Source organism: Scyliorhinus torazame, chromosome 1 (assembly GCF_047496885.1).
Source record: "Scyliorhinus torazame isolate Kashiwa2021f chromosome 1, sScyTor2.1, whole genome shotgun sequence".
NCBI lineage: Eukaryota > Metazoa > Chordata > Chondrichthyes > Carcharhiniformes > Scyliorhinidae > Scyliorhinus > Scyliorhinus torazame.
This window is the reverse complement of record NC_092707.1, coordinates 400,874,266-400,887,566: the sequence shown is the minus strand read 5'-3', so window position 1 is coordinate 400,887,566 and position 13,301 is coordinate 400,874,266. Positions and strand designations below refer to the sequence as shown.

General features: G+C 50.3%; 1 protein-coding gene across 8 annotated transcripts in view; it reads left to right on the top strand.

The window, feature by feature from the left end:
• The window catches only part of hivep2a (HIVEP zinc finger 2a), a 342,236-nt gene extending 329,371 nt beyond the window's left edge, over positions 1-12,865 (top strand). For all 8 annotated transcript variants that reach the window (XM_072513949.1, XM_072513915.1, XM_072513957.1 and 5 more), the window contains 4 exons: positions 3,442-3,617; positions 5,378-5,479; positions 9,352-10,286; positions 11,657-12,865. In XM_072513949.1, the coding sequence (XP_072370050.1) occupies positions 3,442-3,617; positions 5,378-5,479; positions 9,352-10,286; positions 11,657-12,385 (1,942 nt within the window). In that variant the 3' untranslated portion in view covers positions 12,386-12,865. The remainder of the gene's footprint in view (positions 1-3,441; positions 3,618-5,377; positions 5,480-9,351; positions 10,287-11,656) is intronic.
• The last annotated feature ends 436 nt before the right edge of the window (positions 12,866-13,301 follow it).

Sequence of the window (13,301 nt, the reverse complement as noted above, 5' to 3'; positions counted from 1 at the left end):
CTGTCTCCACACTCCAGCCATTGGTTGCTAATGTGTCCATCTCACATGCCCTCCTCCAGCCAATCAGACACCGCGCAAACTCTCATTACCTGAGCTGAAGGCTCTTGACTGTCAATCAAACAGCCTTGCCCCCCCAGCCTTGCCCCCCCCCCCCCCCCCCCAACCGTTTCTGATATTTTAAAAGCTGATTCACCAAATGTATCAGGGCAAAAAAAAAAGGACTGTAGCACAGCGGCATTGTTCTTGGACTAATAATAATCCAGAGGCCTTGGCTAATATCACAGAGTCTTCAGTTCAAAACCCACCTGGCCAACAGTGGAAATTTAGAATCAACTGATTCATACATCTTATTAATATTGATCAAGAAATTATATAATCGCAGAATCCCTGCAGTGGAGAAGGAGGCCATTAGGCCCTTCGAGTCTGCACTGACCCTCCAAAAGAGCACCCCACCTAGGCCCAAACCTCCACCCTATCCCCATAACCCCAACTGACCTTTGGACACTAAGGGCAATTTAGCACGGCCAATCCACCTAACCTGCACGTCTTTGGACTGTGGGAGGAAACCGGAGCACCCGGAGGAAACCCACGCAGACATGGGGAGAACGTGCAGACTCCGCACAGACAGTGACCCAAGCCGGGAATCGAACCTGGGACCCTGGCACTGTGAGGCAGCAGTGCTAACCACTGTGCCGCCCAGATGTTTGTTGTAAAAAAACATCTGGGTCACGAATGTCCTCGAGGGAAGGAAATCTGCCACCCTTACCTGGTCTGGCCGACATGTGACTCCAGACCCACAGCAATGTGATTGACTCTTAACTGCCCTTTGAACTGGCTGAGTGAGCCACTCAGTTGTGCCAAGTTGCTACAGGAAGGCAGCACTGTGGGTGCACCTACACCACATGGAGTGCAGCGGCTAAGAGGATGTCTTCACCGCCAACAGCTTCTCAAGGACAATCAGGGATTAATGCTTGCCGAGGCAGCAACTCCCAAGAACAAATTAAAACACAACCTCAATTTAATCCCCCCTTCCAGTTTTTCTCCCTGGCCACCCACCCTCAATGGAGACAGCTGGGGAACCTTGGAGAGTTGGCAACTACTATCCTGACCGGCCCAAATTCCAGACTTTCCTGCCGGTTGACCAGGGAATTTCCTCGCTCCCTCGCAGACTTCTGCATATTTCTGCAGTGATTGGCTACCCAAATCAGTCACCAGAGACCGAGTGTCAGCCACCCTGATCTGCGGGGTGAGATGGCGGCCCCTCCGTCACGGCCGACTGAACCACTCTGTTCAAGGGCACTTGGGAACGGGCAACAAATGCCGCTCTTCCCAGCGACGGCCACGCCCCATGCAAGAACCGCTCGGCCGTAGGAAGTGTGGTGCATTCCGCTTTTCCCTGCAACTCAATTACGAGTTTAACCTTTTGGTGCAGAGTTCAAGGTTCACTGCCTGCCCAAACTGATTTGCCAATCTAGAGTCAAGAGAGCCAAACAACCCTCCATCTTTGAATGCAAGATCTTCACTGAGGAATTCTAACAGGGAATATCAGGAGAAACGTCTTTAACACAGGGAGGGTTGAGAATGTGGAACTTGCTAGCACGAGGGGTGGTCGAGGTGAATAAGACAGGTGTACTTCGGGGAGGCTGAGACAGGAAGGGACCTGCTGAATGGCCTGCTGCTGTGCCTCAGTCTGTGGATGTTTTTTTCAATGTGGCTCGCTTGCCAACAAGTGCAGTTACATAAAACTCTGTGAACATGCATCTGTGAGTCACTAATGGATGTGCGGCACCCAGCTAAGAGCAGTGTCGTCCGCCTGATAGGCTACCTCAGAACCCACATCGTCACTCTCTCCCCTCGCCAGGCCTCCCACAACTTGTGTTGAATTTGCCGACACAACCTGCTCCCGCACTGCGTAAAGGGGTCAAATCCGCAGCTACAACAACAATTCATGTTTATGTAGCACCTTCGGCGCAATTTAATTTCCCAGGATGCTTAATTTTCTGCCCCCCCCCATCCTCACCTTCCCTCTAAAAGTTTCCTGGCTTTCAAATTCTGGTTGCTATGGGGAGCACATGTCTCTGGTTATTATGGGTAGTGAGTGGCGCCGGTTGCCACGGGTTAGCAAATAGCTCCGGTTGCCATGGGCAGAGTGAATGGCTCCAGTTGCCATGGGTGCAAAATAGCTCCGGTTGCCATGGGTAGAGTGAATGGCTCCAGTTGCCATGGGTACAGAATAGCTCCGGTTGCCACGGGTGTGTGAATTGCTTTCACAATGCATCGGCGTTTATCTTGTCTGAGCAAATTCTTTCATCGAATGAAGATGACGTTTTCAGCTTATCTCCCTTTCCAAACCAGGACAAAAAAGTTAACCCACTGTTTTATTGCAGCCTACTGTGCCTTTCGTGAATTTGTGGGAGGAATGAAGATGGGGAACAAATTTAGCACGGGCGAGCTATTTCTCAGCAGGTGACTAGGCCCGAGTGTTTAGGGGTGACATTCCTGTATTGATTCCGAACTGGCAAAACATCTCTCAAACCTGATCACATATCCCATCTGGGCAACCACTTCCAAAATGGAGCCAGGACAGAATCAGAGAATGACATGGCAAAGAAGGAGGCCATTCAACCTGTCCTGCTTGTGCTGAATCCTTGAAAGTTCTACGGAATTAGTCTCCGACTCTTTCCCCACAGCCAGATATTTCTGTCCTTTCGGTATTTATCCACTGGGGAACATGCACAAGCCTGACCCTTGCACCCAACCAGAATGTGAAACCCAAGCCCGGTTATTGGGCCCAGTTAAGCTGGCCAACTGCAAGAATGAATGTGACTCAGTCCTGGATCTGACTGACTGCGGCATCCACATGGGGTGCTCCGGAGTGTGCGGGCAGGAGGTCAGGGGCGCGGAATTAGCGAATCCCCCGCCCCCCTTTTTTTTGTCCAATTAAGGGGGCAATTTAGTGTGGCCAATCCACCTTTTGGGTTGTGGAGGCGAAACCCACGCAAACACTGGGAGAATGTGCAAACTCCACACGGACATTGACCCGGAGCCGGGATCGAACCTGGGACCTCGGCGCCTTGCGGCAGCAGAGCTAACCACTGCGCCACCGTGCCGCCCGCGAATCTCTTCCTTCACAGGGAGCAGGCGGGTGGCCTCTCTCCGCATCAGGAGCCGCCAGAAATAGCGCAGGAGGGTGACGCGTCCCCTCAACACTCAAGGTGGGAGAGGGAAGAACCCTGCTTTAGATACATGAGTGCAGGCACACAAATAGAAAATGTAATACAACGTGACATAGAGCCTTCAGTCATATCAGTTAGGAATCTGGAGCAGTTAAGCAGCGTATATATAATATACATATATAATAATATTGTATATATTGCCTTTATCAAAACACCTGTTGTAGCTCCAGATTTCTTTATTTAAAAATTCCCTTTGTCTTTGCAGGTTTAAATCCAACGAAGACTATGTATACGTAAGGGGGCGGGGTCGAGGCAAATATATTTGCGAGGAATGCGGAATCCGCTGTAAAAAACCCAGCATGCTGAAGAAACACATCCGCACGCACACTGACCTTCGACCCTTCATGTGCAAGTTCTGTAACTTTGCTTTTAAAACGAAAGGTAAGCTTTGCCTCTGGAGTGCGAGCCGGTTGGAGGCTGGGCAGGCGAGCTGTTATTCAATTCTCACTCGCCAAAGGGGCAAGCCGTCCTTCTGACCCTCCTGCGGGCAGTGCACTCTTCCGGATTCGGGACCTATTGTCTTGGGGACGGGCCACCTTGAATGAGGGCTTGCTGGCAAACAGGACCGAATAATTAGGAAGGCTCATTTCGAAACTGCTTGATGGATCATGCTGACCAATTTTCCCAATTGAGGGGGCAATTTAGCGCGTGGCCAATCCACCTGCCCTGCACATCTTTGGGTTGTGGGGGCGAAACTCACGCAGACACGGGGGAGAATGTGCAAACTCCACACGGACAGTGAACAGAAGCCGGAATCGAACCTGGGACCTCAGCGGCGTGAGGCAGCAGTGCTAACCACTGCGCCACCGTGCCACCCATATCATGGTTCATCTGGAAGTCCATCTAACTGCTTTGGTTCCATACCACTGAATGCCCCACGGTCCCGCACTCTCAGCCTTTGGCGGGAGAGGGCTCTACCGCCAAGGTTCAGCGTCACTCTAATGTTTGAGAATGTATCTCCAAGTTGAAATTTAAGCCGAGCGCTGCGCTCCCGCCCTTTAGAGGAGACTGTGCATTGGGTTACACAGGATTATACTTCACAGCACAAGTCATTCGGTGCAACCAATCGAGCCTCCTCCCATCTTTCCTCATTAAAATCTACCATCGTACCTCTCCTTTGACCCCCCCCCCCCCCCAACCTTCCCAGCTTCCCCTTAACTGCATCGACGTTTTTCACCTCAGCCGCTCCTCGTGGGAGCGAGTTCCACATTCTCACCACCCCCTGGGTGAAGAGGCTTCTTCAGAATTCCCGGTTGGATATCTTGGCGGCCATCTTGCATTGATACCCAAGCGCGTATCCGGTTACTCTCTTCCCAAAAGAGGAAACGCTCTCTCGGTACCCCATCAAAACCTTTCATAATAAGGGGGGGGAGGGAGGAAACAAGAGGATTGTGATGATAGATTTAGATGGCTGGGAGAGGAGGGTGAACGGCGGCATGGGCCGGTTATGTCGATTGGCCTGTCCCTGTGCTGTATATCGCCTGTGATGCCATGGAAACGCCATCTCATTTCGAGCAAGGATCCGGCTGCCTGGCCTGGCTGATTCAGATGGACATTCAAGCGCCCGCAGCAGAATTCAAAGACGAGCAAGAAATGTTTTTTTATCCAGCACCCTGGGCATGATTGCTCCTGCTCATGAGCACAGTCGCGAGAGGGGCAACAAAAATGGGCCAGTCAAGTGATCCTCAATTACTGATTGTGGGATTTAACTGTGTGCCAACTATTTTGTCTGCTGAATAACAAAATATAGCGAGTTATTTCACGCCACCGCTCCTTCCAAATGGTTGCATGGTATGGATGCAGGCTTTCTGTTTGAATGTGCAAACCGATCTCTCAAGGCCAGCAGTGCGAGAGTGTAAAGGCTGCATTGCAGTAAATTAGACTATTCGTAAATGAATAGATCCATTGGCAGCATTTTAAAACCGGAATTAATTTGCAAGGGCTCCTTATTTATATTCATCACTGAAATGGGGACAGAACCGAGTGAGTCACTCTGCCAGTCACCGGTGTGAGATGTAGGATGGTGTGCACGTTGGAAGAAATAAATGGACAGACATTGTTGACCTTCGCTGTTTTTCTTTTTTTTGCAGGCTAATTATCTCGGTATGCTTACCGTTGTCATTTTGTTTCCCTCACTCCAGGAAACCTGACAAAACATATGAAGTCAAAGGCTCACACCAAAAAATGCCTTGAGCTGGGGATAGCGGTAACCTGCGCGTATAGCACGGACACGGAGGAAGCAGGCAAGTCAGAACGCATCCCCTCATTTCGACATCACCGCAGAAGGAAACCAGTCGGACCTTCATGCCTGTGCCAGCTCTTTGAGGAAGCTTGCCCATTAGACCCACAAGACCCAGTTCTATCCCCATAGCCCTGCTTTTGATAGTTACTATCGAATCGGCACACTCCAGGTGACAATTCTTGGCACTTTTAAAAAAAAAAATCCGACCCTGGTGTCAGGGGTTATTCCCAATCTATAATAATAATAATAATCATTATTATTAGTGTCACAAGTAGGCTTACATTAACACTGCAATGAAGTTACCGTGAAAAGCCCCGAGTCACCACATTCCGACGCCTGTTCGGGTACATAGAGGGAGAATTCAGAATGTCCAATTCACCTAACAAGTACGTCTTTCGGGACTTGTGGGAGGAAACCGGAGCGCCCGGAGGAAACCCACGCAGACACGGGGAGAATGTGCAGAATCGATCCCGGGTCCCTGGCGCTGTGAAGCAACAGTGCTAAGCACTGTGCCACCGTGCCGCCCCAAACCTCTATTCCACCCAAACCTCTTTTGATGTTTTGACCGTCTCTCGTAAATCTCCTTTTAGTCTTCGTTGCCATGAGGAATGCCATCCCAGCTTCAAACTGAAGCTTCTCATCCCTGAGGCCGGAAAGCTGGGATATCCTGTCTCTGGCTCGGTGCCCAGAATTGTGCGCAGAGTTACTTCATTGCCCAGTCCCAATTTTCTTCCTTGCCCAAGCAGCCGTTTCCGTGTGAAGTATTGGGAGGCCATCTGGGCATCGGAGTCATGATCCCCTCCTTGCCCTTTGTCCGCACTTTAACATCTCTCAGCAAGGGCCACGAGGTAGCAATTCGGAAGCTTGCCCTATTCTTTTCCACTTCCTCAGGCGAATCAACACCAACAATTAAGTAGTTTTGGTGCCATTCGACATTCCTATCTCCAGTCCACCTGCTCTTCTGGATGATTTTGCATGGACTCATAGCTTCATCATCCTCACCATCATTGGGGTGAATTCTCCGCTGTTGGGATTCTCCATTCCACCGGCAGCAACCCCCCCCCCCACCCCGCCGCCCACAGGTTTCCTGGTGTGGGATGACCACAATGGAAAATCCCATTGGCCGGAGGCCAGAATGGAGAATCCCGCTGCAGGCGACAACACGCTGCCGAGGAACGCATGGCTGGGGAGGCGGAGAATTCATCCCACTGCGTGTGTTCTGCCCAAAGGCAGGTCCTTGTCTTTCCTGGGTTCCCTGTCCCGTTCCAGTCTTCTCATTGGTCGGTAACCTCCTTCAATTTTCTTGCCGTCCAGCATTCTCCTTCTCACTCTTCTTCCTTGTAACCATCCCGTCAGAACGTCGCTGAATAGTCCGTTTCCTCTTACGATTCGCTCTGCCGCCTTGCTTCCTTTTCCTAACTACATTCAGCAAATCCCCTTCACCGTTCACTCTCCTTCACCTCTTGTTATTTTTCCGTCCGGCTGATCTTTTCCATTCTCCTCCCAAACCCACATTTCAAAATTATTTGGCAAGTCGTCCCCTTTCTAGAAGGTTACAGAGTTCTTATAGTGCAGGAAGATGCTCTTCAGCCCATCCTGTCCGCGGCAGCCATCAAGCACCTATTACTCTAATCCCATTGTCCAAACACTTGGTCCGCAGCCTCATCTGGCTCACCTGAATGCTTCTTAAATGTTGTGAGGGTTCCCGTCTCGACCAACCCTTATAGAATTTACAGTGCAGAAGGAGGCCATTCGGCCCATCGAGTCTGCACCGGCTCTTGGAAAGACCACCTAACCCAAGCCCACATCTCCACCCTATCCCCAGTAACCCCACCCAACACTAAGGGCAATTTTGGACACTAAGGGGCAATTTAGCATGGCCAATCCACCTAACCTGCACACCTTTGGACTGTGGGACCTTTCAGACAGCGAGTTCCAGATTCCCACCTCCCTCTGGGTGAAGACGGTTTCCCTCGCACCTCCTGTAAACCTCCTGCTCCTTACCGTAAATCTATGTCTCCTGGCTATTGTATCCTCCGCTAAGGGCAAATGTTCCTCCCGATCCACCCTATCCATGGTTCTCATCACTTTAGCCACCTCAGTCGGCCTTTTCTTTTCCAAGGAAAACAATCCCAGCCTATCTCGCTTGAGATCTCAGATCGCACACCCAGGCAAAACAACCAATCAAGCTCTTTATAAATCGCTTCTTGAGTTATTTATTCAGCTTTCCCTCTCTTCTTACTAAATACAGCCTTTGTTCTTGTTTATTTGTCAACCTTCCATCTGCAGATATTCCAAACTACTCACATTCTTCTCCTTTTTCCTTCTGTGAATCCATGAATATTTCTCGGTGATTTGGGGATATGCGTCACTTTCATTTGCTTTCATTGCAAAGCCCGTGCCTGCGGTTATCAGTCGCCCCACTGCTTCTTCTAACCCTGACGGGTTTATAGTTACTCCAGCAAGATAGCCGGCAGCATTTCCCATGAAAGGGATTGATAGGGTAGATGAAGAGCCACTGTCTTCCCCCGGTAGGCGTAGTCCAGAACGAGGAGCGCTCTTTCACGCAAAGGGTGGGATTTCCCAGGCTCGCCGACGGGATCGTCTGGTCCAGCCAAAGTCAAGGCCCGCCCCGTCCGCGGCGGGTTCCCTGCCGACGGTCCGGCCGATCCACGCAAACACTCGTAGGCATTGACGGGACTGGAAGACCCAGGCAGCAGCCAATGGCTCGCTGAACCCACCGCAGGAAAACCCACCATGGGGTGGGTGGGGGGGGGGGGGGGGGGGGGGGTAGAATTCTGGCCAATGAGTTGTGAAGACCTGGATCACTGTCTGCTGAAAAGCTGTAGACATTTGAGAGCCAGGGGAGAACGATGGGGCATCAATTGATCCTTTCAAAGCTATTGATACTGGTGGGTGTGTACTGTGTAAGGATATTAAGGATTATGTGACCAAGGTGGGCCGATGAAGGTATTGATCGACTCTCAAAGGACAAATGAAATGAAAATCGCTTATTGTCACAAGTAGGCTTCAATGAAGTTACTGCGAAAAGCCCCAAGTCGCCACATTCCGGCGCCTGTTCGGGGAGGCTGGTACGGGAATTGAACCGTGCTGCTGGCCTGCTTGGTCTGCTTCAAAAGCCAGCGCTTTAGCCCAGTGTGCTAAACCAGCCAAAGAACAATACAGCACAGGAACAGGCCCTTCGGCCCTCCGAGCCTGCGCCGACCATGATACCTGCCTCAACGAAAACCGTATGCACTTACAGAGTCCGTATCCTTCCATTCCCACCCTATTCATATATTTGTATAGATGTCCCTTAAATGCCGCTATCGTACCTGTTCCCATCACCTCCCCCAGGCAGCGTGTTCCATATATTTACCACCCTCTGTAAAGAACGTGCCTCGCATATCTGTTCTACACTTTTCCCCACGCACTTTATTACACCTATGTTCCCTAGTACTTGACTCTCCTGCCCTAGGAAAGAGCATCTGACTATCCACTCTGTCCATGCCACTCAAAATCTTGCAGACTTATCTCTCATCTGATTGAATGGTGGAACAGGTTTGAGGGGCTGAATGGCCTCCTGCTGCTCCCATTTTCCTCTGGCTGGACAAAGTGCAACACGTCCACCCGATTAGGAATTGTGACGGGGCATTTTGAACATTTGCAACAAACTCTGGGCTGAATTCGGACATGGTTAAGAATTGGAAGAGACCAACTGCACTGCCTCACCCTTCGCAGTGTGTGAGATCCCGGAACTTGGATGTTGGGATTAGACAGGGAGGGCATGCAGAGTTATTCTCATGTAAAGACTGCTAGACTGTGAGCACTAAATTCAGCATTTAACTCTCTTCTCCCTTCCTTCTCCTTCAGGAATTACTGATGAGATTGACAAGGATGCACTAAGCGAAATTCCCGTCCGGCACCAGTTTTCAGACCCTGAAGAATCTGATGGAGTGGAGGAGGAGGGAGATGAAGACGACGACGATGAGGATGATGATGATGAAGACCGACAAGGAGATAGCACGCCAACCACAAGATCGCGAAGTACAAGTCCGCTACCACACAGTTCCAAGGCATCCTCTGTCACTTTTAGCATTGCCTCGCCCTCTGCCTTTGATGTTTCCCACTCCAATAATCAGTCTTCCCTCATTAGTTACTTGGTGACACTACCGAGAATTCAAGTAACCCAATTAGTGCCGCCCAGTTATTCTCATGCAGGGTCTCCACTCACAGACTATCAGAGAAATTTGCATAATAGATTGCCAGAATCTGTTGAGTACAAGGATAGACTAGACATACCGACATCAACAAATGTGTGGCTACCACGAACTGACGACGCATCCCCTAAAGACGATAGCTCCAGAGAAATGTCCCCTTCAGGAGACACAGGTTCAAGTGCTCAACCGTCACCAGGCTATGACGGTTCCCCAGGGAGAGATGCATCACCAACCTCACAGAGGTACTTGTCTCCGAGAAGGGACCTTTCACCCAGAAGACACCTGTCTCCACGAAGAGAGATCTCGCCGATAAGGCACCGATCGCCAAAGAGGGAGACATATCTGTGTGAGATGTCTCCGAGGAGAGACGCTTCGCCGCGGAGACACTTCCTTCCGAGGCGCGAGATACCTTCGCCAAGGCAGCTCTCCCCTGTGAAAGACCTTTCCCCAAGAAGGGAATTGTCTCCAAGAAGGGACTATAGAGAACGGAGACACATGCCATTGATGAGGGCAACCTCACCCAGGCGGGGTTCATTCCAAAGTGGATATATGACGGGCCAGTATATGCAGCATGCCGACATGAGCCTGGTGAGTATCTGCACTGCCATGAAGGAATCGGCGAAAAATAAAATCACATGTTCAAGACGGGAAAGATATATATGAAGTGTTGCAATTTTATAGCGTTATAAGTAGCCACTCTCTGTACTTTGCAATTATCTACAACTCCCATATGCATCAGACAGCACCTTTAACATAGTGAAAGATCCCAAGGGCAACTAGGGATGGGGAACAAATGCCAACCTTGCTAGCAACAGCCACACCTCATGGAAGAATACATTTTTACAAAGTGTCAGCCTGGTACTTGAGGATTTGGAATGGGCCGTGAACCCACGACCTTCTGTCTCAGAGGCAAGGGAGCAGTCCCCTGAGAGGATAGGTTGTGTACGTGAGATAAAACGAGTTGCCGTTTCTGCCTAGCTTGAGATAAGAGGTGGATCAAAAAGATCGTCATGCTTCCCTGCGCTGTAACACAGAGTGAATCTGCATCACCGTTTCTAATGAGAGCTATTTGACCCAAATGGTCAATGCCGGTGCTTGTCAGTCAGGCCTCCTCCCAACCAACTTCACCTGACCCTATCACCACAGCCATACACCCCGTTCTCCATGTGCTTGCCGAGCTTCACCTGAGATATGCCTGCACTATTCGCCTTGACCAACCCCATACGGTCAGGCCATCCACATTGAGGCCACTCTGGTGGGTGATTCTCAATGATGTGCGCTGAGAACTATCTTCCAGCACTAAAACAGGCCACTCCGCACACGTGGTCTTCATGCTGTTTTTCTCAAGGGATGTGGGCGTCGCTGGGCTGGGCCAGCATTTGTTGCCCATCCCTAATTGCCTTGAACTGAGTGACCTGTTTGGCCATTTCATGTGGCGGTTAAGAGTCAACCACATTGCTGTGGATCATCACCTGTAGGCCAGACCGGGTAAGGATGGCAGATTTCCTGCCCTAAAAGGGCATTAGTGAACCAGATGGGTTTCTATTTCAATCGATGATGGTTTCATGATTGCCATGCGTTCAATTCCAGGTTCAAGGGGCTAAATGGCCTCCTCCTGCTGCCGGGATTTGAACCCATGTCCCCAGAACATTAGCTTGGATCCCTGGATAAAATAGTCCAGTCACATTACCACCATCTCCCCGGCTTCACACAGCCTCTTCCTTCACCTACTTTATCTCACGCAATCAGAATTATTTATTGATTTATTATCGAGTTGAAGCATTAATTATAATGGGAACCCCTTGCCAAACAATGCAGCAATGAAAATTATTTCGAGTATAGGGTGAAATCAGAGGCAAGGAGGAACCGAAGCTTGTACTACACAAATAAACAAGGCGCCGACTCTCCTTTAAGTTGCCTTTCTATTAATATTTTTTACATTTTGTTTCTGTTTACAGAGACAATCTCACCTGAATTCATACGATAACAGCAGAATGGTGCCTTGGCCGTCATATCCTGTTCGTGAGAATGCCCCGGGAGAACACTGCCGGCCTAGTCTTTCCGAGGGGCAACAAGGCTGCCTCTTCAGCCACCTTCCTTTGCACTCCCAGCAACAGGTGCGGGCCCCGTACCAAATGATACCAATCGGAGGCATTCAGATGGTCCATTCTGGGGCTCTGGCTTTCCCTGGGCTGCTCCCGGCTTCTCAGCTCCCCCTGCAGGTGAAGCAGAGGGATAAGAGCATCATTGATGAAGCGACACATTGCGTCATCGAGAGCATCAAGGAGATGGATATCTTTTCCAAGTCTGAAGATGTACAAATGGCGTCCCCGATGGCCGTGTCTCCTCCGCGGCCAACCAGCCCCACCGATCCTTTTGGGGTGGCTCCCTCCGGAGCCGAGGGGAGCCGGACCACAGGAGGGGAGGCGTACGCCCGGGTTGTGGAGGGGCCGCAGGAACTCCGGACGTTCCCGCCCCGTCCTGAGATGAACCCAGCTGCCACCAGGGCGCTGATTGCCCAGTCCCGGCTGGACGAGGCGATGAAGACCTTCGATTGCCAGCGGCGGCTGCAGAGCAACGCGAGCAGGCAAGGTGCCCCCGAGGGGCCAGGCGCGGATCATTTCAACGGGTCTCAACCCACCCGCCCTGAGGACCATCGGCTGGCAGGGTTTGGCCACCAGGGGTAACTGGCGCCCATGCTGGAGGATCGCCAGACACGAGGCCAAGAAAAAACATGGAGATGCAATGACCTAAACCACCCGGGCAATAAGACTTACTGCAAAATGCCCTCCCATCTGGGTCCCCCGTGAAGGCGAGGGTTTGAGGAGGGCGGGGAGTGGGGGCGGGTAGGCGGGAATGAGGGGGGTATAAGGGCATGCTGGCTGCTGCAACCTTTGTCTATCGTGGTCAAGACTTAAGATACAAAATACGTGGAAATATTTTCTCTTTGTATGTAAAAAAAAAAAAACCCTGACCAAATTCGACTTGCAGACTTACCTTTGTCGTCCCGTTCAGTACTTTATTTTATTTTTTAAATGTCGCAGATATTTTGTGCCTTTTGCTTTTGCCCGGACTCTTGTATGCATCGCGGAGAAGAAGTGAATTTGTACAAATTTTAGAATTTGTGTACCTGCTTAATAATTGCAATGTTTTCTCCCCCAGAGCACTTTGGGGGGGGGGGGGAATGGAGGGGGGGGGGGGTTATTTTGGGGGAAGGGGTGGGGGTTTGTGTTGAATGATGTGAATTATTTGAAACGGTTTATTTTTATTGGTGGGGTGAAGGGGGTGGAATATCATTATATATGTGAGGTTGCACTAAAAATGTATTTTTATACAATTGAACTACTCTTGTGTACAGCAATGATTCTGTGATACTAATATTTATTACCTTTTTGTTTTATAACTTGTAGAGGTTTTGTGTCACCCCTCAATGTAGGAACCTCTTCCATGAAGCATGGGCTTTGTTTTGAGGAAGTTAGGATAAAGATTTGTATGCTGTAAATTTTTTGCTGCTGAGATTCTAAGGGGTGGGCACTGCCTTAGCAACCAGTCCCCGTCTTAGCAAAACAATTGTCCTCGACACGCCTTGAGTCCTGATTGAGC